This window comes from Zeus faber (assembly GCF_960531495.2).
Source record: "Zeus faber genome assembly, chromosome: 17".
Lineage (NCBI taxonomy): Eukaryota > Metazoa > Chordata > Actinopteri > Zeiformes > Zeidae > Zeus > Zeus faber.
In genome coordinates, this window is record NC_137204.1 from 12,225,840 (window position 1) to 12,253,226 (window position 27,387).

The 27,387-nt window shown below is 40.4% G+C and overlaps 1 protein-coding gene across 2 annotated transcripts; it reads right to left on the minus strand.

Moving 5' to 3' along the window:
• Positions 1–120: 120 nt before the first annotated feature.
• Positions 121–23,395, minus strand: syk (spleen tyrosine kinase). Of its 2 annotated transcripts, XM_080017800.1 has the most exons (16): positions 23,342–23,395; positions 18,057–18,117; positions 17,531–17,617; positions 16,933–17,408; positions 15,989–16,149; positions 14,631–14,769; positions 12,124–12,205; positions 10,222–10,262; positions 9,009–9,083; positions 7,687–7,759; positions 6,988–7,147; positions 6,478–6,687; positions 6,041–6,230; positions 5,326–5,466; positions 4,996–5,108; positions 121–525 (listed from the first exon to the last, which is right to left on the minus strand). In XM_080017800.1, exons 4-16 carry the CDS (start codon positions 17,332–17,334, stop codon positions 453–455), a joined length of 1,860 nt encoding a protein of 619 aa, XP_079873926.1. In that variant the 5' UTR covers positions 17,335–17,408; positions 17,531–17,617; positions 18,057–18,117; positions 23,342–23,395; the 3' UTR covers positions 121–452. The 2 variants fall into 2 exon arrangements, with proteins under 2 accessions (XP_079873926.1, XP_079873927.1); XM_080017801.1 differs by lacking the exon at positions 9,009–9,083.
• Positions 23,396–27,387: the final 3,992 nt, after the last annotated feature.

Genomic DNA, 27,387 nt, shown 5'->3' on the forward strand with positions numbered 1-27,387 from the left:
ACACACACACACACACACACACACACACACACACACACACACACACACACACACACACACACACACACACACACACACACACACACACACACAATAAAACAAAGGCCATTTTGTCGTTTTCATAAGTTTGCATGTTGATCTTACCTACTGTACTGTATAACATTTATTGAATAACTGAATTCACATGCCCACCTGACAAACCCTTTGTCTCAATTCATGCCAAGAAAGTGGGAAGAGCTCATCGGGAAGAAGAAAGAATTACTTAGTTGGCAGAGTTTGTCCAAATGATTGTAATAACATATTATTTGACATATTATTGGAAAGAATTCATATACTGCTGAACAAATCAGGAGGAAGAAATACAATGAATATACATAATCATAAAATAAGCTTTTATGATTAATATAAAGAAGACACAGCCTGACATGCCTTATTCAACCCCATGCACTGCTTCACTGCGGGATGTCGTAGTAATATGTCCTCAGTCGCAGCTCGACGATGGAGAATGCGGGTCGCTCCGCTGCCCTGGAAGAAACAAGGAGATTTTGTTTATTATTTTTTGAAAAGTAACAGATTTCGGAACTGGTTGAAGTATGAGAGTGATTTGGAAACGATTCTCTCACAGCCTCACGTTGGACGTTAAATGCGAAAAAATGACCAAAAAGTAGTTATAGACTAGACTACTAGTTAAAGATTATTTTTATTATAGATTGTTTTTTATTATAGATATGTTTTTATATAGGCAGATGAATAAATGGCAATAAACACCAACCTCAAAGTTAACTCGAAGATGGAAGGGGGGGGCGTGGTTATGGCGGAAAGGTGAGCGCAACCTTTTGGCCCAAGCTCCGCACCCCTCCGTTCCAATTTTTAATTTATCCTAAAAAATGTGCGTTGGAAGCCACTCTTGGTATGAACATTTCATGTTGTGTCCTGAGAAAACCTTTGGCTGCAGTCTTTTGACAAAATGGGAAGAAACCAAAGGAAAAGAGCCCTAAAAAAAAAAAAAGACACGCCATCGAAGCCCGGCGAGGGCACACAAGATGGCCACCAGACTGAAGGCAATATCTCTGACAGACTCAACCCGGCACTCAATGCTCTTCATTCGATGGCCGTGAATATTATATTATCTAACTTCTATAAAGGAAGGAATCTCTGTCTATCTGTCAATCTGTCTGTCTGTCCTTTCATTAACTCGACAATTGTATTGCTGGGGACCCAAGGATGTGAAACGTCGAATTTGGTGCAATTTGGACGTGGGACACGTGTGATATTAATAAACTTTGAATAAACAGAGAAAAGCTCCAGGGCTCTGCGACTGAGTCACAAAGAGTGTCTTGAACGGCCGTACTCAGGACTGAATCGTTGCCATTTTGTTAACCTGTGCCATTCACATGCTCGAATTGGAAAAGCAGGTCAGTGCTCTAACTGAAAGTTGGCGGAGAACTACAGCGGGCGCCCGAATATTCGGGTCGTTGGCTCGGCAGAAGGCACAGAGGCGGGGCGGCCGGTGGATTTCTTTGAAGCATGGCTGCCCTGCGTCCTCAAGATGACTACCAAAGCCGGGCATCCGAGAGACAAGCAGAGGGCGAAGGAAGCAGTGCGCCGTGCCAGACGGCGCCTTAATGGGCAACGGATCCAGACTCTCTTTCCACAGTGACTTCTCAGAGACCATCTCATATGATGCGGTAAAACAGTGGCTACGGAAGCGTGGGATACCATATGCCATGCCCTGCCGGCCACTCTACAAGTGTCCCAGGGCGGCACCAAGAGGAGGTTCACCACCCAGGAGCAGGTACGTGACTACATTGACTCCCTGCGTGGATCACAGATCGAACTCACAGGTTGTCTCATCTTTGACATTTTTTACCAAAGTCTTGGTTCCTCTCCCGCTCATATCAATTGGACCGATCTAGTTATGTAGATGCCATTCTGAACATTACTTTTTTGACACACACACACACACACACACACACACACACACACACACACACACACACACACACACACACACACACACACACACACACACACACACACACACACACACACACAATATCAATATAGCCAATACAATGTCTTTTGGCCATGTCTAAATTAAATACCAAAAAAGTCTACGTCTCCATCCCTAAACCCCTACCAGTGGGTAGAGACACCCACGTGTCTGCCACCCAAGTGGCACCGGAACAGGAGGGGAAGGGCGTCGGATGAAAGGCGCCCCGGAGCCGAACGGCTTACTGCTGACACGACTCGCCGAACTGGGGGACGAGCGCCACTTCCCTCCGCTGCCAGCCGGAGTGCGTCATCGCTAGCATGGGCTCCCGGGAGGACAGGCGGACCCACCACTGGCAGTAAGAAGACGTCTGGGCAGGGGTGCACGGACTACCCCCCGATGGAAGTCAGCTGAATATATATTTCCCTCCTGGTTATTCCCCCAATTTTCTTTCCAAGGCCTTTGCAGAGTTTGCAGAACTGGCATCTGAGAATTGCTACGTGGGAGGAGATTTCAACTGCCATCTTAATACCCCTCTTGATAAAGGAAAAACACGGGTCTCAGTGCAATAGACCCGGGTTTTAATCGGCTCCACGTCCGATCGGCTCCGATGTGAACAGGACACCCGGTTCAACCCGCTAATTTGGGCCCCATTACCTGCGCGACGAGACGTGCGTTGAAATTGCGGACTCTGCCGCATAAACAGACAGGAATATCTATGCGTCCATCCCATCATTTCGTATCCCATTTAGAATCCAAAATCAGAAGTTATTGACTTTTTTCCGGGTGGTGGACCGGGAAATGTTGCGAGTGTCGAGATCGCACCGTGGGGAGCACGGCGGAGAACCCCCACGCTCCCCGCCATGCTGCTTCTACCGTAGCGCTGGGTCGTTCACGAACGATCCGATTCTTTTGACGGGCTCAAAATACAAGTTTTACACTTTTAAGTGGTTGTTTGTTTGTACTCGTGGTACTGTTTGGTTCACAATAACACTGGAACCATGACACACCCCTTTCCCGACGTGCTTCTGACGTCGAACGTGACGCACCGGAAAGAAACTGCATTTCTCCTGGCAATGGGAAAGGTGTCAACCGGCTATTTTTAGCGGGTTGACCCGGATTTAAAAAGCCCGGGTCAACCCGCTAACTATGGTGTGAGAAACGGTATAAAGGGCTGAGATCTGGCAACTTTCCCCTTCACCGTGGGAATAGACAGAGCGTCCCTCTCAGCCCACTGCTCTTCGATGTTGCTATCGAGCCACTGGCCCAAGCAATATGGCTGAACGCTCTACTATCTGGCATCCTCATTGGAGAGAGGGGGCGTAAGATTACTCTGTATGTGGATGATGTATTAATAGTTTCTTATCACGACCACAAACCTCTATTCCCTGCCTGACCCAAACCATTTCAACGTTCGGCACTTTCTCAGGATAAAAAAAAAAAATTTTATAAATGAATTTAGCGAAGTCTGAGGCCATGCCACTGGGGTCTCTCACGTCTATCCGAGGCAGGTCAGAGCCCTCTCCTTTGCGATGGGCACCCTCAGGTTTTGTTTACTTGGGAGTGCATATAACATCCACATATGGTCGGTTGCTTAAGGCCAATCTCCCTCCCCTTCTGGATGCCATAAAGGCAGATTTAGTTTGCTTGCCCCCCTTCCTCTTTTCCTGGCTGGGTAGGATTGCTCTCATTAAAATGCACATCTTGCCCAGATTACTCTACCCACTGAAAATGATCCCTATTTTATCATTATATCATATTTGTTTTGTAATGTTATTAAGGTGCTTGAAGGCTGGCTGAGTTATTTTATTTGGAGCAAAAGGAAGCCCTGACTGAAGATGGCAAACCTCCAAATGGCTGGCTCTGATTGGGGCTTAGATGTACCGAATGTGAGGTTGATAGCGGATTGGCTCAAAACCGACCCAGCTTCAATTTGGCTAACATTGAATCTTCTCGGTCCAAATGCCCCTTGCGGAATTTGCTGTTTGTCAAGGGCCTCTGCCTTGACAAACAGCTTTAAGCTTTAATTACTTTAAGCACAGTCGAAGCCTGGCGGTCGCGCCGTACTGTAGAGGGCCATGCTCAGTTAACATCCCCTCTTACTCCAACTCTAGATGGCCTGGACATTCTGCTCGACTTTCTTTCTTCTCTTTCAGGTCAATTTCAAACACAAGAGGTTATTCAATTTACGGACTTCGGGAAGAGTATCTCGCTCTTTCGGGACCCAGGATGCTGCTCCAACAAAGTCATGGTACAATCTTATAATGGAGTGTATACCCAATAAACACATCACGTGCATGCTTCACTCCTCAGTGGACGCTTTCTGTAAAGTCTGGGACCCTTACTTAGAATATATTGCACCTATGGCCAATCTTCCGTACTACAAGGGTGTCCTGAACTGGCTTAGCTTGTCTATTTACCGTTTTCTTTTTAAATGCAAAACCAGTATTCCTGTAATCTAGCTATTTGTTCATGTATTAATTTACTTTCTTTATTTACTTGGTGCGGCTCTATCTGTTTATTTCCTATTCTTACCCACTCTTGTTATTAAACATGTCATGTCTGAGCTGGTCTGTGTTGTACATGAAAAATGTAATAAATATATTCTTAAAAAAAAACAAAAAAAGAAAACAAGATGGGAAAATGTGAAAAAATACACAATACCTCAAAAAATCAACAGTAAAGTAAAATAAAATATTAAATATACAATAAACACTTAACACTAAGTAGAGAAGGTTACACTTGCCAAGTGAAATAAACCTCGGAAGCAAACAATAAAATCAGCCTAACAATAAAACAGAAAAAATGAACCTAAAGATAACGGTGAACGGTAAAGATTTGATAATGAACAATAAACCAAATTATAAATATAAAATATAAACGTAGAAACCTGCGCTAAAAAAAAAAACAACAAAAAAAAACAAAAACAGCCCAATAAAATAAAACTAAAATTAGAACATTTGACATCTTTCAATGTAAAACAGTAAAAACCTGCCACTCACTCGCACGTCCAACACTTCTTCATGAGTTCGTACATCTCCGGGGGGCAGTTGAGGGGAGCGTCCATGCGCTTGCCGCTCTCAATCATTCCCATGACGTCAGACCCTTTCATTCCCTGCGGGTACAACAGAGTCACAGCGATTCACCTCCACGGAGACGGCGGCGGCGTCGTCAGCAAACAACCGCAATCGAGTCACAAGGCAGCGCACAGTGGTATTTAACTTGTTGACGCGGCTCTTGCACAGGTGTTAAAATGCTAAATTCTGCCACGACCACGGTAAAGCATGGAGCGATTTTAGGGATTTCCCGCGCGGTACGGGGAGCGTTCAGACCTTGTACGGCTTCTGTCCGAGCGAGAAGGCCTCCCACATCAGGACTCCGAAGCTCCACACGTCGCTTTTCGACGAGAATTTCAGGTAGTTTATACACTCGGGGGCGTACCACTTCACGGGCCACTTGCCGTGACATTTGGACTGAAAACGAGAAGTGAACGAGAAAGAAACAGTCAGACGTGGATTCGGACATTCCAAAGGGCGTATGACGGCTGTTTGATATATGTGACTGGCGAGTGCTTTTCTGCATCACACGAATCAAATCAATTACCGCTTACAAACTTGCTCCAAAATGTGTGATTTGGCAGTTTGCAGGAAGCAGGTTTTTTGCAAATGAAAGACGCTGCCGACTTTGGGCCACTTCTTTTAGCGCAAATGTAAGCCACGGAGTAGAAAATGAAAAACCTGATCAGATGCGATGGTTTGTGACCATCTTTTAAGGGGCATAACATAATAATCACGACTCTGGGACAATAATGTCAGCTACCCGTTTTTCGAAACTGAGATTTAACATTTTTCTTGTCATGGCTTAAACGTTTGCCCCCATTTAAGCACAGTGAGAAGCTGCAGCAGGGTGGTAATTTTCTCAATAGCAAAGCGTTCAATGAGGTCGTACTACGAACTGCCCTAACATAACCTCAAAAACCTTGTCAAATTGGTTATTTAACATCACTGTCTCAAAAACGTTCCATCCCTCCCACCATCCTCATAGTACCTCATAGTATTTCTGATCCTCGCCGAGGGCTTTAGACAAGCCAAAATCGCTGATCTTGGCGTAGTGCTGGGTGACTAGCAACACATTCCTGGCAGCAAGGTCCCGATGGACAAAGTTGTGATCCTCCAGGTATTTCATGCCCATGGACACCTGGTGGACCAGCTCTGTGATGTTCCTGATGCTTATGGATCTGTGAAGGTATTATATGCTTTTATTTTTGATTCTGATGATTTTGATGATTCCCAGAGCCAAACAGACTCTTTCCGACTCTCGTCACACCAACTGAATCAAACCAAAGAGTCGGGAAATTCGGAAGGACTCTTTTTACCGAGTCACTCGCAAAGAGCCGAAATCTCCAAAAGGGAGCCAAACTTTTCATCCCCAAGATTGCTCAGATTTCAACCCCTCTTCCAGAAATCTCCAGGAACGGTGCTTACTTGTTCTTTTGCAGGAACTTGTTGAGTGGCCCAAGGTTTGCCAGCTCCATGACCAGCAGCAGGTTCTCCACGTCGCAGATCCCGATCATGCGGACGATGTACGGATTGTCCAGCTTCTGCATGACATTGGCCTCCTTCAGCATCTCCTCACGCATCACTGGGTTGTTGTCGCTGTTTTTCAGGATCTTCACAGCCACTGGCTTTTGGGTCCTAATGGGCAAAAGTTGTTGTTGTCAGCGAGAGAGAACTAATGTAGAATGTAATAAACCCACGGTACGCCACTATCCTATTAACCACTAAAAACGCCAGACCATGTATAACTGTGCTTAATATTATGGCCTACTTCATGTCGAAACAAATGTTCTAAATGACTCAGGAGTGAGGAGTCACTCAGGCAAAAGAGGGGGCGAGCGAATCGACTCACAAACTGAAAATAATTACAGGGGGTGAATATATTGATAATATCATTTAATATCAATAGCATTTAAGGTTAAAGTGTCTATCACGTACTTCTTCATCATGTAGGTGCCCTTTATAACGGTTCCAAAGTTTCCGGATCCCAATTCGGCGTCCTCAAGGAAGAGCTGGTCGCGCTGCAACATGAAAGTTCTCAGCTCGTCGGGATCAGCATAGGGGCTCTCGTACACCCCCGTGTCCATGGGCATGGCCTCTGTTGGAGTTAGGTGTCAAATTAACAGTCTCCCCAAATTTCTACGTTCTGAGGTTCATGTCAATAAATGACTCTTCTTCATAGGGTTGATGTGTGTTATTACGATATAATAATATTATTATTATTATTGCATTCTGAGAATAAATACATGAATAATAAATGTATAATAATATTTTTTTATTTTAATAAAATAAATACTATAATATGCTTATTAATAAAGTTGTATCTTATACCACTGTAGTGACATACAATTATCCAAGAAGACCATCACAACGACTTGTATGACAGTTGATCATCAGCTAAGATTTTAAGATAATGACAACCCTAGTTTGAGTTGTTAACAAAACATAATATAACATAACTACATGCAAATATCGTCATATTGACAGATTACATAGTCTGAATATAAATGGAGTCAATGTATTGTCAAAAAACCATAAGAGAAACATTTGCAGGAAATGCTGCACAAGTCAATGGTGCTCAAACAAATAACAAAATAATAAAAACGAAAAATAAAAACAAATTCCACCATAACCTACCTTTGTCGACTGATATGCCGTCCTCATAAGGATTGTTTGTTGCGCTGTGGCGAGACCCTCTCCATCCTGGTTGCTATATCAGACAGCAGACAGTCAAGAAAAACAAACAAACACACAGCAGTGACTTAATTTCCTCATTTAATTACATACATTTATTTATTTTTTACTTTTATTAGCATGGTCAATATGAAAGGGTTGTAGAATTTTTTTTGACAGTTAGTTTTTTGCAGTCCCTTATCTTGATATTGACAACACACACTTTTACCAGTGAAGAACAGTGGTTTACTGTTCAAAAACCAAAACTATCTAAATCACACTGCCGAATATCAATAAAGCCAGCAAGTTAAAAAAAACAAAAAAAAACATGCCACGTGTGTATATCCAAAAAGATTAATCCACGCGGTTCAATGCAGTTTGACCGTTTGAGTTTGAGTATTCTTCTTAAGCTTGTTTGTGAATGGAAAACCTCCATTGTGTTCATATAGTCTCGGAGAAGCCTCTGGTAAAAGCATGCGTCCTCTGCGTGTGGATTAATGGACTTGCGCTGACGGACATGGGCTTTCTGAATGTTGTACAAAACTATACCATATCACCTTTAAATAAGTTGAGCGTAAAACATATATTCTTTTCAAATGTTTCCATCCCTTTTGTTTTGGCCATTAACCTTAAATTGGAATGGCTTATGGAACCCAGCCAGTTGTATTCCTACATGTAGATTAAGGCTATTTTTGTATTTATTTTTTCTGATCTGAATTTGTTATTTGGTACACCGAGAATGAAAGTGCCTCAAACATGTGGCCAGGCTTACTTGGAAAATAAATTGCAATACTGCAAAACGTATCATTAAGAGCATAATGTGGCGGTGGGTTACATTTGTAGACCTAAATATGTACTATAACTTATAACCATATTAAACACCCTTGTTCAAGGTGATTAAGGGTAAATAAGGACCTTAGAATCCATTTCAAGGCAATGGCTTATTTGCAAATAACCTATTGTCCGCATGCGCTATATATATATATATATATATATATATATATATATATATATATATATATATATATATATATATATATGCAAATTATACATGCTATAATTTGACCCCGTCAGTGCCATAAAAGGCATGATTTACATGATTTGTGAGCTTGTTTCAGACATTTGTAGGAAGATAATTGAGCTAAGGACCAAGAATAGAAGAGAGAGCTTCTCTACATATTGTATAGGCAAGATCAGGCTTGAGATAAGTGTAGGGGAGATAAGGGAGTCATTTGTACACATTGTGTAAGTTAAGTTGTATGTAAGTAGTTATGACAAAGGTGCACCTTTTTCCGGCCAGGAATGGGTACGGAGAGGTTTCTCAATATTGGTAGAAAGCCAGCTATGGCACTTTGCTGAAACTGCAATTTCAGAGAAAATGTGGTTATTTGTGGTGCCAGTTACGACAATTTCTGGTAATTGTGCAGAATCTAGCAGATGATTAACAATATACTGTAAATGTATATTCTAATCATTGCAGGCATTCAACCAATGAACTATGGAAAATTACTTGACATGACAAATTCTATTCATTATACTATGAGCATTAACACAGAAATACGCACATTTTGGTATTTTTACAGCTTATAGGGCTTACTGTGCGTAATCACCGGGTGTCATGACATTTCACTGCATATATGTATGACCGTATGCATATGTATGTGACAAATAATCTCTTGAACTTAAACTCCAATTCCAGAGCAGTTTATAGCATCTGAAGAAAATCAATGGTTTCTGATGTGGGTATTCTATCTACTGTATCTATCTATCTATCTATCTATCTATCTATCTATCTATCTATCTATATGAGATTGATGGCCAATATTAAAAAAAAAAAGTAATGTTCCAAGTATAGCTGGAATCACTTTCTTTTTCCAATTGTAAGTATGTGTCTGCTACAAAAGAGGTTGGACAATTAGCACTTTGATATTTGAGTTTTCAAAAACAACTGCACCAACCAACTAGTTCCAAATGCTGCTCCAAACCAACTAGCTGCTTCCAAATTGCAGGTGAATTAATCACAAAACTGCAGACTTATTAAATGTGTCAAGGGGAACATTCTTGGAATCTTGGACAAACTGCATCAGCAAAGAGGCTCAGCGGGCACAAGTTTAAGCTCACTGATAATATTGAATGGGAACTCCAAATACTGGAGAGGCTGGGAAATTGATTTTATTTATTTAGAAATAAAAGTATTCCACACACACACACACACACACACACACACACACACACACACACACACACACACACACACACACACACACACACACACACACACACACACACACACACACACACACACACACACACACACACACAATATATAAAAAAAATTAAGTTAAAGCTTCGCTTTTCAAGGATTCATTGCTATAAACTACTGGAAAGAATTGAAACGAGGTACAGTAGCTGCGCCAATACCACCCATATAATTTAGCATCGAGTGATTAACAATCTTGAGGCATGTAAGACATTTATAAGGACAAAAACTGAACTTACTGTTGGGTGGTTTTGTGGTATGGGCGGCCGTCCTATGGTGCCTGTCAAACAAAATGAAAAGGTCTTTCACGTACACAAAGAACATAACAAAGAATATTGAGAAGAGTTTGAGAACATTACACATTACGAAAACACACCTCAACAGACCCAGCACAGCTCCTTCACTGTGCTTAATGTATTACAACGGGGCAAACATTTAAACCTTCAAAAAAGAAGACGTCTCCTTTTCTAAAACGGGAAATTCACAATACACAATAATTCATGTTATTCATTCATGTTATTTTAACATGTATCGCATTTTATTTAAAACTACTTTATGCAATTGCCACAATACATTTAAAGCACAAAGTCGACTATGGTGAGTTGCCAGTAGGAAGTGCTGCAACTTCCTGTTTCTAGTCTTTTACATTCGCATGGATGTAGCCAAAGGAGCGTATTTGCAGGAATACAACCCTGAAATACCTGATTAAATGCCCTGCCACAATTTTTTTGGTCTAACATACTGTAAAAAGACATGAAAGAGACATTCAAACTTGTACATGTTTTTAAGGCTTAAATGTTTGCTCCATTGGACCGCATTTAAGCACAGTGAGATCAGACGCATCGGAGTTGGTACGTTTCTAAATAGTGAAGTGTTGCTTGCGAGCTTGCGCCATGAACAGTTATAAATGTGAACCGACATTTTAAAAGGCCACGACGTTTGAAAGTAAGTGTCTTACTTCTTACATTTGAGTAAACGCTACTTCCACCTTTGCTTATCATTATTGACATGAGCTAGTAGCCGGGGGCGGAGGGCACAATTTGCACCCCTGTCTCCCTCTCCATGCGGTCCTCCAAATAAAGCAGATGAAAATGTTGTGTTTTTATTTTAGATGCATTTTATTTTACTCCATTTCCTTCTTGAACAAAACAAAAAAACAACAAGAGCACCTTTTCAGTCACTCTTTATTTTCTTAAGGGGGACCCAATATGTGTTTCCTTATTTTCTGTCATATATATAATGTTACAATGTCGGATGTTCATATTAGACATGGCCAAAGTGTCAAATAACGAGGGAAACTAAAGACAAAGTAATCGCTGTGAATAAAACTCTCAGGCTTCCGACCGCTCTGAACGCTGGGTTTTCAAAGGTTTTTTTATACTCTGCTCGAGCGGACGTCAGCTGGTCAAGGATTTCTTCACATGATCACCTGCTCCGTCGGATCCACCGTGCGTTTCTCCAAACAAAACCAATAAAAAAATAGTGTGTTTTTATTGTATATGTATTTATTAATATTATTTTATTTCCCTACGTTTACATGAAACACAAAATCCCTGCGTCCGAGAGTCCCGGTGAGCCGCGGTGCGGTGTCTCCCACAAGCCTGGAGCATGGCAACGTAAGTGGGAACTACATTTTAAATTAAGCCTTGTTATAATAACATGAGTGAAAGCTCAGCAACTGGATTGCTTATTTCTCGCCTAAAATTTGTTCAGAAACAGATTTTGGTGGACTGAAGAGGTGAAATCAGTGAAAGTCAAAGAGTAAATAAAACGAAACCACAGAACTTGTCCTCAAACCCCATTGGCTCACAGAACTCGAGCGGGCGGCTCCTCCCACAAAAAACAGCCCGTTTTGGAACGAGAGGGTTATAGGGGCATGTTAGAATGTCTAGAATGCATAATCTGAGTGATATTTTCAGTAAACAAAGTTCAAAAAGAGGTTTTGGGGAGCTCAGAGACCTATATTAACTTGTGTAAAAAGGAGCATAATTTTAATTTTAAACTTAAAATCTAAAATTTAGGTTGAGAAAACCCCCAAAACATATGTTTAATGAATGAAAGCAAATTTTTATTTATTTATTTATTTTTTAAAAAATATGATCAATGATTCATTTCTATTATTTCAAGGCACGTGTGTTCACCTCTTTCTCCATCGGGTCGTGGACAGGGCTCCGTTAACACACAAAAGAGGCCGTCCGCTTTGTAGGAATAATGCTCCATCAGCTGTGGTGGAAAGATAAGAGTTCGGAGGTCAGAATTATATCTGAAGAAATTGTAAAATTCTGCTGTTTCCAAACGAAATAAAATAGAGCAAACAAGTCTGAATACAGTCAGAAAACGGAAAAAAAGGTAACAATAAAAAAAGAGTTTTCCTACTTTAATTTTCTTTTTTTTTTTGATAATGGGTAGTAAAATAACATTATGGCAGGGATGCATCGAAACCTTTCTGAAGACTTACAATAATAATAATAATAGACCGCATCTAAATCGTTATAATAGACATCTGACTCTTTTAACCAACCTTTATGACAAGATCTATGTAGGATTGTCTTAACACCTTGAAGATTTGCCTGGGACTTGAAAATCCTGGCTAAAGTGATTTGGTGTATTTTGGGCATTAAGGTTCGATATTGATTAAGACTTTTTTTGGGCAATTTATCCAATAACTAGAAAACCCGTTACCGAAAATATTCCTGTGTACCTCATGAAACAATATCCAATACAAAGTCTGTGTGCCTGCTACGGAAGAATACCACAGTATTCATTTTTATTGTTTATTTTTTTAAATTAATTTTTTATCTAATGTGGATTGTGATTTTGCTGTTTTACCATGTAGAGATATATATTAATCATATTTAACAAAAAATAAAAACAAATGGTTACATTTAGTATAAGGTTAAAGGTGGGGTTAGATATGTTAGATTTAGGAATTACACTACTCACAAAAAGTTAGGGATATTTGGCTTCTGGGTGAAATTTCAGGATGAACCTAAAATGCATTATAACCTTTACAGGTGAACTTAATTTGACCTTCTCTAAACTTTTGAAAGCACATGTCCAAATGTTCAATGTTTCAGTACTTTTTGCACAACGTGCTGTTCTCTAACAAGGAGCTGAACAGCAAAATTCACAACAGGTGTTTGATCCATGAATCGACCAATACATTTCCTGGTTCAATTAGAATTGGTATTTAAACAGTCCTCTTCATCATGCTGTTCACATTTTGACATCATGAGAACAAAACAACACTTAACAACTGATCAACAGTACCTTGCCTTTGTGAGGCTTCAAACAGGATGTTCTTAGAGGGAAGTGGCCACTGAGCTTAGAGTGTCACAGTGTCATCAGCAGGTTGCAACAGAGATACAGAGAGACTGGAAGAGTCACAGAAAGGATAGAAGAAGTGCACGTCCTTTGGCCACATCCCACACTGATGACCGCTTCATTGTGAACAGTGCCCTGCGGAACCGCATGATGAATGCCACTCAACTCCAGGCACATTTAAGGGAGGTGAGAGGCACCAAGTGTCACGTCAGATCATTCGAAACCGTTTACATCAGGGTGGTCTGCGTGCTAGACGACCTGCAAGGCTACCTGACCACACCACCAGGCACAGGCATCATCGTCTTGCACGGGCCAGGGAGCATTTATGCTGGATGAGGGACCAATGGGCCTCAGTGCTGTTCTCTGATGAAAGTCGATTCACGTTGAGGACGTCAAGGAGGGCGCTATGCATCAGCCACTGTTGTCACCAGACGAGCCTTTGGTGGTGGTGGTGTTACAGTGTGGGCAGGTGTGTCTAGTCAATACAGAACTGCCTTTGTGAATGGTACAGTGACAAGCCCATACTACCTGAATAACATCATTAATCCAGTCATTGTGCCCCTGCATGAACAACACAACCATCATTTCATCTTCATTGACGACAATGCTCTAGCTCATCGAGGTCGCATCATTAGGGAACGGCTGCTGGAGACTGGGGCACCTCAAATGGAGTGGCCTGCACTTTCTCCAGACCTGAATCCCATAGAAAACCTCTGGGATCAGCTGAGTCGCCGTGTAGCAGCTCGTAACTCTGTACCCCAGAACCTCATTGACCTAAGGGCCGCCCTTCAATTAGAGTGGGGGGCCATGCCTCAGCAGACAATAAGTCGACTTGTGAACAGCATGAGACGTCGTTGTCAAGCTGTAATTGACACATGACAAGTTATCAAGACATTGACATTTTTTGTTGTGGTTTACCCACCACTGTTGTTGGCTTTTATTTCAATAAATTATTTGAGATGAGGAAATCACCATTGCATGCTTCTACTTAAATGCCCTACTTTCATGATATAATATCACTGTAGCGTAAACTTTTTACATTTTCCATAAATTTCACCCGAAAGCCAAATATCCCTAACTTTTTGTGAGTAGTGTATGTTAGAACGTTAATTGGTTAGTTAAGTTTAAGAATTAAGTAAGAGATGGATACGTTTATGAAGCAGGTTAGAAAGATATGCAGTTAAGTTTAGGTACAGATGAGGTTAGAGATGGTAAACAAAACAGTCCACCCGGACGTTGCAGGACTGGCGCAATGGTATGGCGACTGGCACGGTGGTGGTGGTGGTGGTGGTGGTGGTGGTGGTGGTAGTGTAGTTGCGTTAACCTGCCACAGGGTGTCGAACTTCCTGCCGTCTGGTATGGAGATCTTGCCGGCCTTGTCACTGTCAATGCGATAGTGCATAACCTTTCCTTCATGGAGCAGACACAGAGCGTAGCTGCCCTTCACCTCCTTCTGCCGTATTCTGCAGGAAGACATATGGAAAGAAGGGATGCAGCTTTGACATAAGAATGAATAAAGACGTATATTAAAACACCATTCTTAAGGCCAACACCAAAGGGGCATTTGATGAAAAAATAATAAAAATAAACCCATGGTGTTGGAAGTGTGCGTGTGTTTTTTTTAAACTTAACAATCTTTTTTGATTGTAATTACACATGGGCTACAACAGCATTTAACAGCGAGGTTACAATAGGTTGGGTATAGGTTTATGCAATGCAATTTTCCCCCATTGACTTTTTAATTTGTATTTTTTTTTTTTTTTTTTAATTGGAAAAGAGGTTTTAGCTCAGCTGTTGTAAAGCCCTCTACAACACACAACGGTATGTTTTTCCAGTTGGGATATTTGTAAAAAATAAAAAAATAAAAATAGAAGACGTTGAAGCAGTAAATACGGAAATTCAATTCTGGATTTTATATTGCCTCAGTCAATGTTGGTAATGTCGGCTTGGTTGTCTAGTCTAGTGGAGGTTCTTTTTGTCTTCACTATTATGACTTCAGCATTTGGTTTGGCCACTTCAGGAAGTCACAGCGGAAACCACAGCATACTTCTCTTTGTCTTTCCAGGCAAGACCACTGCTCTTTTTCTCTTACTTTACTGAGGGTCCATTTGCTGCACGTGTTAAACACGTACTATGGGTGAAATATAGCCTTCAAGACACCTGTTTTTCTTTTTTTTTTTTTACAGTTATGGTTTTAAAGATGGTGCGTGAAGTAATTTTTTATATGAAGGCAGATTTCTAATGTCACTGTAGCAGTTATGCCTGCCACGTGCCACCCGAGTTGCGTTTTCAGGACTACCGACACATAAAAATAGAAGATAGAGTTGAAAACGACCAGTTTTATTGTAGACAGTTGGCGAGGTGGAACAAGCCCGGAGCAGATGGAAAACACGTGACAAGGGCTCCTCTGTTTGTGTGTGGGGTTGGGGTTTTTACCTGTTGCTCGTTGATTGCTCTAACAAGCAACAGGCGTACGGCCACCCTGGTCCCGGGCCCAATTAACTACACCTAAAACAGGGGGACCTCTTAAACCACACCACCCCCACACCAAAGTCCCCTTGAGCCCCAACGTTGGCATTGGTCACGAGTAAGGGTTAGCCCCATCTGTACCATGCTGCAAAGCAGGGACTCAAATGTGGATACAGAATAGCTGACATATATAATAATCTTTAAAATCCTTACAGAAATTTTCCATTGGTGTTGAGGCCATTTTGAAGGCGTGACTCAGACTCGTCTCGCGCGATCACCCCGTGGAACCAGGGCATCTTTTCATGGGCGGTGGTCGCAATTAGCTTCTCCAGCTGAGGCCGCTGGCTGATGATGGCCTGTTCTAGCTCTGCGCCCTGCACGGACACATGACCGGTCACCTTCCATCGCCCAGAGAGTATCATGAACCAGATTTGACTGTTAAAGCAATGTTTGGCCCTTTTTCAACTCAAGTCCTGTTGAAATGCTGGTTCCCATTATTAATAACGCTGAACACTTCACTATTGAGAAACTTACCATTCTACTGCAGCTTCTCACTGTGCTTAATTGAAGTCCAACGTGGCGAACATTAAAAAAAAAAACCCCAAAAAACCACAATCTACTTCTTAAAAGCAGTAAGAGTATGTTATACGTTGTACCGGGGAAAAAAAGAATTGTCCAGAACAGAAATGGCTATGATTGAGGAGAAAACCACAAAAAATGCAACCCCATCTCAATATGATCCCAAGGAGAGATTAACAGGAAATAGATGCATATGAGACAAGTTCTACATACAGTAATCAAACCTCCTCACTCACAACGCTCTAATTGCCTTCCTCATTCTAGCATGAAGAAAAATTATTTCCCGTATTCATGGTAGAATGCGGGAAATAGTGGTTTATACACAATTGTTATCTAATCTGAGAATGTACTCCCCTTAAGTCCCTGCCCATGCATACGAAATACATTAACCCAGTGTTTCCCAAGCTTTTTTCTGCCAAAGCACACTTTTTACAATGAAATATTCCCACCGCAAACCACTATCCCAAAACTCCTAAAGCACATGGAACTTATTATTGCTTGTTGTTATGTCCTACTAATACTAATAAGCACATACAATGCATTTCAAGATGGAGGATAAAGATGTGGAAAAAACTAACCTGCAGGTTCCAGGTCTGCTTGACGTATTCATGGATGAGCATCTCTTTTAGGTTCTCAAACGGCCCTACCTTGGGCTGCATGTTCCTGGGCCTGTTGCAAGGCTTGTTCAGCAGACACACAAGGCCGTCCATCTCCTGTGAGTGGTACTTGATCACGTGCACGGGGCTCTTCTGGCTCTTGCCGCCAGCAATGGCGTACGTGTTGTTGGGTTCGTTCTCGATGGTGTAGTGGTAGCAGTGGCGCATGAACGCCACGGACAGGGCAAAGCCGCCCAAGAAGTTTCGGCTCTGTCTGAGGAGGAACGAGCCGTTGGCCATGCCGCCCTGCCTCAGGTGATCCTCCGCCTCCTCTCGGGTGATGTTTCCGTAAAAGAACGGCAAGGCGTTCACTTCGTCCGCCATTCCCGCTCCCCGGGTACCTCGGGAGTCTCTCAAAAAGCGGAGCGTGGTGAGCGGAGAGTTCTCAAAGAGGGTGCCTAAAAGGTGAAGCACGTTTTGGACGTGAACATTCGTTTTCAGAATTGAGAATCATTTTTCGTTGGAGTTAAACCTTAAAAAAAAATATTTATCAGATGATGTCATGCATTTCAAAAACTACCTTATTTTAAATCACAACTTTTAGTGTCCTGCAACTCTTTGCGGATGGGGTTCCTCCTGTCCTGCTTCTGAGCTTGATGTCTTCTTCCTGTTTAATACAGTTAAATACAGAGATATAGAGCAGTTTCTTTTTGTGAGCCCATGTTGAATGCACAAAAGCATTTTCACCGGTTTGTATTAGCTTTGTCAGATTACCAAGTTTTAGGGTTTTCATTTTCGGTGTGAAAATAAGTAGACATCAACAATATCAACCGGGTGAAAACATTTTTGACACCGCCAAAAACAGTGAAACCACACACAATCACCTGCCTAAAGAAATAAAATACAGTATATAAACATTTAGGTGAATTCAATAGATACTCATATTTGAAGAAGTAGCTCCTCAACTCCTCCACACCCCTTCAAACAAGCCATGCAGAAAAACGTCTGTTCTCACAGCTATTTTTAACTCGCTGTCTTCAAAACAACAGCCTGACACCAGCGTTAATAATTAATTTATTACCAATACATACGAAAATATCCAATACCTTTAGTTACAGTTGAAACTCAGGCTTTACCCAGTTTTCCCCATGAAGCAAACAGCCCATGCTAAAAAAAGGGAAATAATAAGAATGCAAGACTTGTGAAAAATAGAAAGTAAAACTGTGTAAGGAAACATTTTGGCCTGTTAAATGACAATATAGTAAAATGTAATAGTTTTGTATTGTATTAGCGCAATATAATAATGATAATTTATAATCATACTGCCTGCTGTTCACGTGAAAATATTTTAACTCATTGGTTTATTAAATGTTTATCAACAGGCCGACAGTCCAGCAAGAAGCCGAGTGGGGAAATCGGACAAGAAGGGACGGAGCTGGCTTTATTTCTGTAGGAGGCTCGGGTCCTTTGAAGGGCGCAGGACTCTGCTGAACATCTTTTACCAGTCAGTCGTGGCCAGTACGGTGCTATACGCCGTGGTGTGATGGGGTGTCTCCAGCATCAAGGCTGATGGAAAGTGGCTGAACAAGCTCATTAAGAAATCTGGCTCTGTCCTCAGTGTTACCCTGGATTCTGTGGAGGAGGTGGCCAACCTTTCCATCGCCGTCGCTCATCCCGATTGGTGCAATATGTGGCATGAAAATAACTTTATCCTTTATTTAATAACAGTACTGAACCTACTAGGGTTTGTAACCTAGGTGTCGATTCTTGTGAACTAGGATTGGTGACCTACAGTATTAACATAATGACGAAAATAGAAATTGAAAGCCAAATCTTAAAGGCTAAAATCAATAACAACGGACAACTAGTGATAAAAAGTGATGTAAAGGAAAAATAGTGAGCTAAAGGAAACTGAATGTGACCGCTTCACTAGGTTTTAAAGGCCTTGTAGCAGAGGGGTCTTGCAATGCCATTTAGTAGGTTCTTTCTGCCTTCTATTTTACCATACCATGGTTTTGGACATACTAAACACTAATTTGCTGTATTAAATGCCACTTTTACGGTCAAGCATTTCAAAGCATAACACAGACGTATATAGTATACTATATCATAACAGGTATAACCGTGGTGTAGTGTCATACTAGTGAACTCAATAACAAGATGATAGATACTTTATTGATCCCGAAGGAACAATGATGCCAATAAACAATCCTTAAAGTGGGTCAGCCCACACACATGGAAAAGGGGCAATAGTAGGCTGGTATGCCATTTTGAACGCAGCGATGCTCACCGAGGCAAACTCGATTTGAAATTGAGACAGCCAACAGATATTCGCTGGCCTATATGTCTGTCCCCAAAATGCTCTGCTGCTTTATGGACAGAGGCAGCGCCGCATGTCAGCCGCTGTTTCAGTGGTGATCATGGATCGTCTACAAATTACACAACCCGGTATTCAAAGTGCAATAACTGATGATTTTTGTGCCATGTGACACTACCGTTTCTGAATGATTCTAGGAACTGTTTTACCTGTTGCACAGCCTTTCATTTTTAAAATTAGAGTTTGATGTTCCTTTGTTTTCAATTTTTATACATTTTCAAAGTTCAATAGATAATTTTGGCAAGGAAATGTGATAGGGTTTGAAACGGAAGAAATACCAATGGCACCTTATTATTTCTAATTATTAATACATTTTGGCCAAGTCTCACTAAACTTCAAGGGTACTTGCAAGTTTAGCGAGCCAACAGGCAAACGATCATGTCCGAAGAAAGAAAGATATGCTGGGCTGAACAGAGCGCTCCCACGACTGATTTGTCAGTTTTGCCACGTCGCCAACCAGTCACAACTTGGAGAAAAAACAATTGCCAATTAGATTTAAAAAAAATACTTATTTTTATGGGTATTTTAACTACACCAAGTACACCACAATAACAATAAAACAACCATCTCATCTTGAAAGAAGGACACAGAAATTGTTTGGGTGGGCCCTCTGCAGGTCCATCGATATATCAATAACATTTGTACATTTAGTGCCAGTATTATAATTTCAAATTGCTTCTAGTAAAGTTTCTGAAATATCTGCCCTAAAAGAGCAGGTGCAACTTAGCGCAGGTGTCTGCGGTGGACTGTGGACTGTGGTGACCTCCGTTAATATGACGGCAAATATTAGACTATTCAACACATGTTCAACACTTAATGTATATAACCAATTATAACACCTTGTGTCAGGGTTACAATATGCTCATCTTTTCCACAGGTTTCTTTTTCCGTATCAGTAGGGGAAAAAAAGATAATCTCAAAACGGCTTTAGTGCTGTGATAATGACTAAAATTCCATTTCAGAGAAGCATATTTTGCCAATGCCATGTTTCAGATCTCGGGATTAATTGCACTAAAATAGATGCAGTTGCATTAGTTGGGTTCTCAATTTTCTTCAATATGCGACTTTGTCATAAGACAAGAAAGTTCATTATTCAAATTAAATTACAACCACTCCAAATATTAAGTACAACAGAAATATGAAATGGTTAATATTTGTCAATGTTAAAATGATAACATTCTATATTTGGCTATTTTTTTATATTATTTTAATTGTAATTGTACTATTTTGTTCGGGCTGTCGGGCCTTTTTAAATTGCAATTCTCTGTCGAGAAATGCATCAATCCCCACCAGGACAAATTCCTTGTCAATGAAAATGTTCTCGTTAAATTTATGAACTCATTCTGATTCCGATTCCAATTGAATGTCTGAAAAATGAAAATCAAGAGCTGCAAAGGCCAGTACAACGGCCACCTTATAAAAGCACCTGACTGACCTGCCAAGACAATAAAAACGGAAATAATAATAACAATTTCTATGCCATGCATTGCACTGAAACATTGTGGCATCTGAAATGAGCTCCTAAAACGCCTAAATTAAATTAAAAAATTAAGGTTAGGCTTCAACTCTTTTCTAATTAATGACCTTAAGCGTTTACAATTTCAATCTTCGCCACACAAATTGAACATTATAAATTGAGCATTACAGCACTTACTCTGTGTGTGGTGGTCAGTGGCGATGGTTTGCTTGTGTGGAGCGGAGTTTAAGCGTTTGCGTTTGAGCGTTCGTCCGAGACGATCAAACCCAACCGTCGCTCCGCTGAGCAGGATGTGAATAGGTCACTTCAAATTCTCTTGCATAATCACCACTACTGAAAACAACTGACAACAACTACAGCAAAGAGGAGCATTTGAAAAGTCTCCCACACTCACACTTGCCGGAAGATACCAGACACAGAAACGGGTGTAGAATATGTATAATCCTATACATTTTCAATGTGATACAAGTTAAACACCGAAGTACAGTTATTTTGAGGCTTCCTTATTTAGCTACTTCCTTGAGCATTTTGGTGGGGGAATTTTTTTCATGTCTGTACTTCCTTATTTGTCTGAAACCCTGACCAACCGAAAATTATTTTGTTTATGCTACAGTAAAAATACTTTTACTGGAATAAAATGAATTTGATTTTTGCCACGTTGTTTTTAATGCCGGAATATTTTCAATTCAAGAGACTGTGTATTAGCAAGATTGTGAATTATTTCAATATATTAAAGTATGTAGACACAAATTTGGGAATTTCTCACGGAAAATCTCACAATCAAAGAGTGTTCCCAGGGCCTGCAGTACTTTAACCCCTAAATATAGGCTTGTATCATACACATGTATATACAGCATGCACTTTGTTAGGTACACCTGTACAATCCAATGTAATCCAATACACCAGCTCTGCCATGAATTCTTCTTTTATGAAGTTTATAATGTTCAGGTTTTGTTGTCATAGTCGGAAATGTGAACGTGCTTTAAATGGATGACTCAGGACATATTTAAATGTGTTGTTGTACTGAACTAAATTATATTGAAAGGTTTTTCTATTTTTTTGGCCACACTTTTTGACATACATGGGAATATATGAAACATCTCTGAATATAATGCAGCTCAGTACAATACCCCCACCACCCACTATCCATGCTTAAACATATTGTTGAATTATCGTCTTCTATGACCGCGTTAAAAACCCTGAACATTCTAGGCAACGCAGAGCAAAATTCATGGCAGAGCCGGTGTACTAGATTACATTGGATTGTACAGGTGTGCATAATAAAGTGCACAAATATGCACACCGATACACACTCGTTCCAATGGCACCTGTCAATGGGTCGGATATACAGTATTAGGCAGCAATTGAAGTACAACCAGCAACTTCCAGGACTTAAAAGATCTGCTGCTAACGTCTTGGTGCCAGATACCACAGGACACCTTCAGAGGTCTTGTGGAGTTTTGGTGTTTGCTGTTTTGGTGGCAGGAGGGGGACCTACACAATATTAGTGGTGGTTTTAATGTCGTGGCTTATTGGTGTATGTATATATAAAATCTAAATATTTGGTTTTGTTAAACATGCACTAGTTGAAATCCTATAGGCATATTTTGTAGATTTGATGTTTTTATAGAAATATTGTGACTTTAAATGTTATGTTGTGTTATGTTAAACAAACATAATACATTGATGTTATTCAATTCATTAAATCGGGCCCCATCATAAAGGACTGCAGGTTTGTCAACACACGGCAAAAACTTGTAAAGTTTTAAATGTTACAGGATTGCAGTTAACCAGTTTAATATTTTATACATTCCTGTTTCACTTTATTGGCATTAGTACTAACCCTACAGAGACTGCCTTTTTAAAATCTGATGGGGGCATCCCCATGTATTCAGTATTCTGCTACTAATAAATAAAAACAGGACAGTTCTGTTGATCATTGATTATGTTTACAATAATTTTGCTTTAATTTGGAAATATGTATTTTTTTATAGTAACTTGTGGCACATAAACCTTATGCCTTATTAGTTGTGATATTGCTTTTGAAATAAATAATTGACATTAATGCAATTACATATAAAGGAACCACTCTGTTACTTGGATATATTTATTATTTAATATAATTTATGATTATACACTTTATTAAATATAAAACAGATCAACATTTGTAGAAATTCTGTGCCGCCCTCTAGTGGGCAGAAAAGTGAACGAATTGTCATCACTTTGAAAAAAGAAATGTAAAGTTGCAAAAGACACTTCTCCAGAGAATTGTCTTCAGGACATATTTTGAGGACTTGTTTCTGTAAATTGGAACAACTTTTGTTCGATAGGGAAGCCTTGCCACTAACTAATTGCAATGGCAAATTACAGAAGTTGCTAGAAGTTCTTGGACCCCAATTAAGACAATTCAAGCAGCATTCTATGCTTGCTCTGTCGAACAGGAATAAAAAGGCGGTTGGGGTTGCAACAGCAACAGGTCAGTTACAGAGAACAGTGTTGCAAATGTGTTGAAACAAGCTGTGTATCTACACACTTACCATTCTGTCGCTTGGGATGCTCTCATTCTTGGAATTGTTTTAATCTAAAATAGGGATCTAAAAATAAATAAGTTATTGTAATTTAGCAATGGGTGTACATATTTAATATCACAGTTATGGCAATTGATTTCGTTTTTATTGCTCTACCATTAGTATGGCAATGAAGGATGAGGTGAAAAAATAAGTTAACAAACATTTGAATCCAAAGGTCCAAGTTCATCTCAATCATTTTACAATTTACTAAAATTGTTTAAAGCAGTCAAGAAAATTTTTGAAAAATATTTCAAAATGTCTTTTCCAAAACAAAAACTGAAACAACAATTACGGCACATGGCCTCTTCCGTAACATCTACAGCAATAAAAGACAAGAATAGAATAGGGAAAGACGTAAACAGGAAGGTGTTAAACAGAGTATATAGAGTATGCGTTGTGACGGGTTAGGCCCACCCACGCGGGATTGCTCCCCAACTGATGCTGGAGTGTGATGTCAGAAACTTATCCTAGTGCCTGCAGCCGCAAAAACACTGAGCCCAAAGCATTGCAGCCACAGAAGAACACCAACACAGAGAAGCTGAGAGCCCAAAGAACAATGCCCACACTTTTCTAATGGCATTCTTACTGCAACTGTGGTCTGATGACACAATTAAGAAGCTAAGCATTTAGGGAGAAATAATATGAAATTTTATTGTCACTACATCATAAAATTCCCAATATAGGGGGATTCATTAAAGATCCAAAAGATTTATTTGACACATACATAATATGTATGTATGTATGTATGTATGTATGTATGTATGTATGTATGTATGCATGTATGTATGTATGTATGTATGTATGTATGTATGTATGTATGTATGCATGCATGCATGTATGTGATGAATAATTATTTTAAACCAGAAATTCATTTTTGGCAAACTCAAGAGACTGTGCTGTGCATATAGTACAAATTGAAAAAATAAAGCAAAAATAAAAATAGGACTAAAATTAAAAAATAAATAAATAAATAAAATACACACACACACACACACACACACACACACACACACACACACACACACACACACACACACACACACACACACACACACACACACACACACACACACACACACACACACACACACACACACACACACACACACAACAATATACAGCATTTAGAAAGAAAAAAAAAATACCAGACCAACAGAAACTATGTTTGCAAGCCGAGAATAATAAATAATACTAATAACAATAAAATATCAAGGAATATCAAAAGTGTACAAGCACTACAGAAATGAGGTGAACACAGTATTAATGAGTTTATTCCTAGGTTGTGACAGAGTTCAGCGTCCTTATGGCTTTGGGGAAGAAGCACTTTCTGAGTCACTCAGTTCTGGTCTTGTGGACTGGAACACTGGAACAGTCCATGATTGGGATATTTAATAATCCTCTTTGCCCTGGTCCTGCACTGCCTGGTGTTTAAGTCCTGTAGGGGGGTCATTGTCATCCAGGTGGTATGCTCAGCCGAACGTACCACTCTCTGCACGACTTTGCGTTCCTGAGAGGAGACTGAACTTCCTCTGTTGTCTGAGGTGATAAAGGCACTGCCTCGCCATTTCACCAGCGTGTCTTCATGCGACGTCTGGTCCTCAGTGATGTGTACACCGAGGTACCTGAAGCTGCTCACCCTCTCCACTGGGGCAACGTTGATGGTGAGGGGGGTGTAGATCCTCAGCTGCGTCCACCTGAGGTCCATGACAGCCCTTTGGTTTTGTTGAGGTTCAGGTAGAGGCTGATGGCCTGGCACCACAGTAGCAGGTCCTCCACCTCTCCCAGGTAGTCCTTCTTAGTGTTGTTGGAGATCAGGCCCACACAAACTTTTCTCTAATGCAGCCACATTGGATTTTGGCAGCCATATTGGATCCAGTATTGAATTCAATTTGATAGAAAATGTTCTGTGTAAACATTTGGAAGGTACCGAATAACAAAACATCTCACTATATTATGCATGTTCCCAGTTATGGGTGCACAAATCTAAAAAGGTGATATTTGAGATGTTCCTCGCACTTAATTGCAAGGGGAAGGTCTCAGTATGTGGATTCCAATGAAAAAACTATTTCATAAGGTCAAAATACAGACTTAAATTTGTTTACATCACATTTCTTTCAAGGTGTCATAATGGGTATGTGGCTTGAATGGTTGACGCATTTTACACATCTTTGCGTTTATTTTACCACTTAACTAATTAAAAAAACAAATATTGGCACTGATAAGCAAATCTATTGGAACAGAAATAACACATTCTGGTTGTCACAGAATAAATAACAAACAATCAATTTTCAAAGACACAGTAAAACAATAGAAATGTAAATTATAATAACATAACAGGGGAAATGATCAATAATTAATCAGTCTTAAGAAATATAAAGGAAATACAAAAGCGTACAAAGGAAAATAAATAGAAAGGGGACAGGTGGCTGGAAATAATCAATGAAACAATCAAAGAATTACAGGAGAATATAAATAAAAAGAGCATTGGTGGCTGTCATGCTATCAAAAAAAGACAACAGAGACTAATAAATATTTTAAATTTTCTCCGACAAAATGCAGGTGCAGCAGGACAGCACCATATGTACAGCCAGAAGTAGCCTGTGGACCGGACACTCATGCTATCCCAATGGGGCCGGAGCCAAATGGCGCCAAGCCTGTGTCCAGGACCAGTATAGAAACAGCCAGCACCACAGCCCGGTGACCCAAACCAGTGACGGATCAATAGAGGCCGACGCACTGTATACCACCATGTCACCTGCAACCATTCCCCAACAGAGAAGGTTGAAGTTTAAGAACGGCCACATTATGAAAGTGAGAAATGCGAGGATCTAAGAGAAAAAAAAACAAAACCACTAATGACGAGCTTTGCATTATGTACCATGCTTCTTTTCAAGTTTTGCAAAAAAAAATAATAATAATAAAGGAATTTAAGTTAGGTGTTTTATTTCAACCAGGGCTAAGGTGGAACATTGGGGCCAATGGTTACGAGTTAATCTTTACTTGGCATAATTCTCCCCATGTACCAGCATGTGGCTGTGAAACAAATGTGCTCTTCAATCATTTCAAAGGAACCAATGTATTATCAATATAATCCCACAATGAAAAAAATAAATGATGGGGCATAGACGATAATACATTTTTTCCTTTTTCAAATTCTTGGGGAAATAGTTGTGTGACAGAAGCGTACAACTGCAAACGAATGAATAGTAATAATAATAATAATAATAATAATAATAATAATAAAATGAGGAGAAATTCCCCCGCGTGCTCGGTGAGGTTAATCTCCCGGCGAGAGGACAACAAAACAGAGAGTATCAAAGATATTTATTCTGCAGAATAAATGCTTCAAAGCAGTGTTCTGATCAGTCTGCCCCTATTACTGACGAAGAGGGCTTTACACCAAAGAAAGGTTGTGTGCCAGTGGTCAGGTGTCATTTACAACCCTGTGACCCTCAGTCACATCCCTGGGTGTTCCCCTCACACAGTGAGTCTGACAGTCCAACTCCGGCCACAGACACAACCCTGCTGTGGCACAAAACGCTCTTTTAAGCCCCCCTGGGGTTACCCTTATCTCCACACAAGGATAAGTGAGGGTGGAATGTGGTCCATTACTACAATTGACTTTTTTTATTTTTATTATTATTATTATTTTCTTAGAAATAACAGTCTCTTCATATTAAACTCCGAGAGACTCATTAAAACCCAGAGACAATGAGTTTTAAAACTACGTATGATAAGAAAAGCCATTGTCCTATATAAAAACAGCATTCCAATGGTTGATCATGTGCATTTTTCTCTCATAGAATAACAACACGTCTCAAGATATATATATTAAAAAACAACATTAGAGTTCGCACTGGAGACGGAGCGCACCCGTCGGCATCAAACCAGACCACAGCCCCCGGGGGGCGAGGAGCCGCCGGGGCAACCGCAAGGCGCGGCGCTGCGCAAACGACGCGCGTACCCGTCGAAACGCCGCCGGCTCCGTCGGTGCGCGCAGCGGGTCCGGCGGC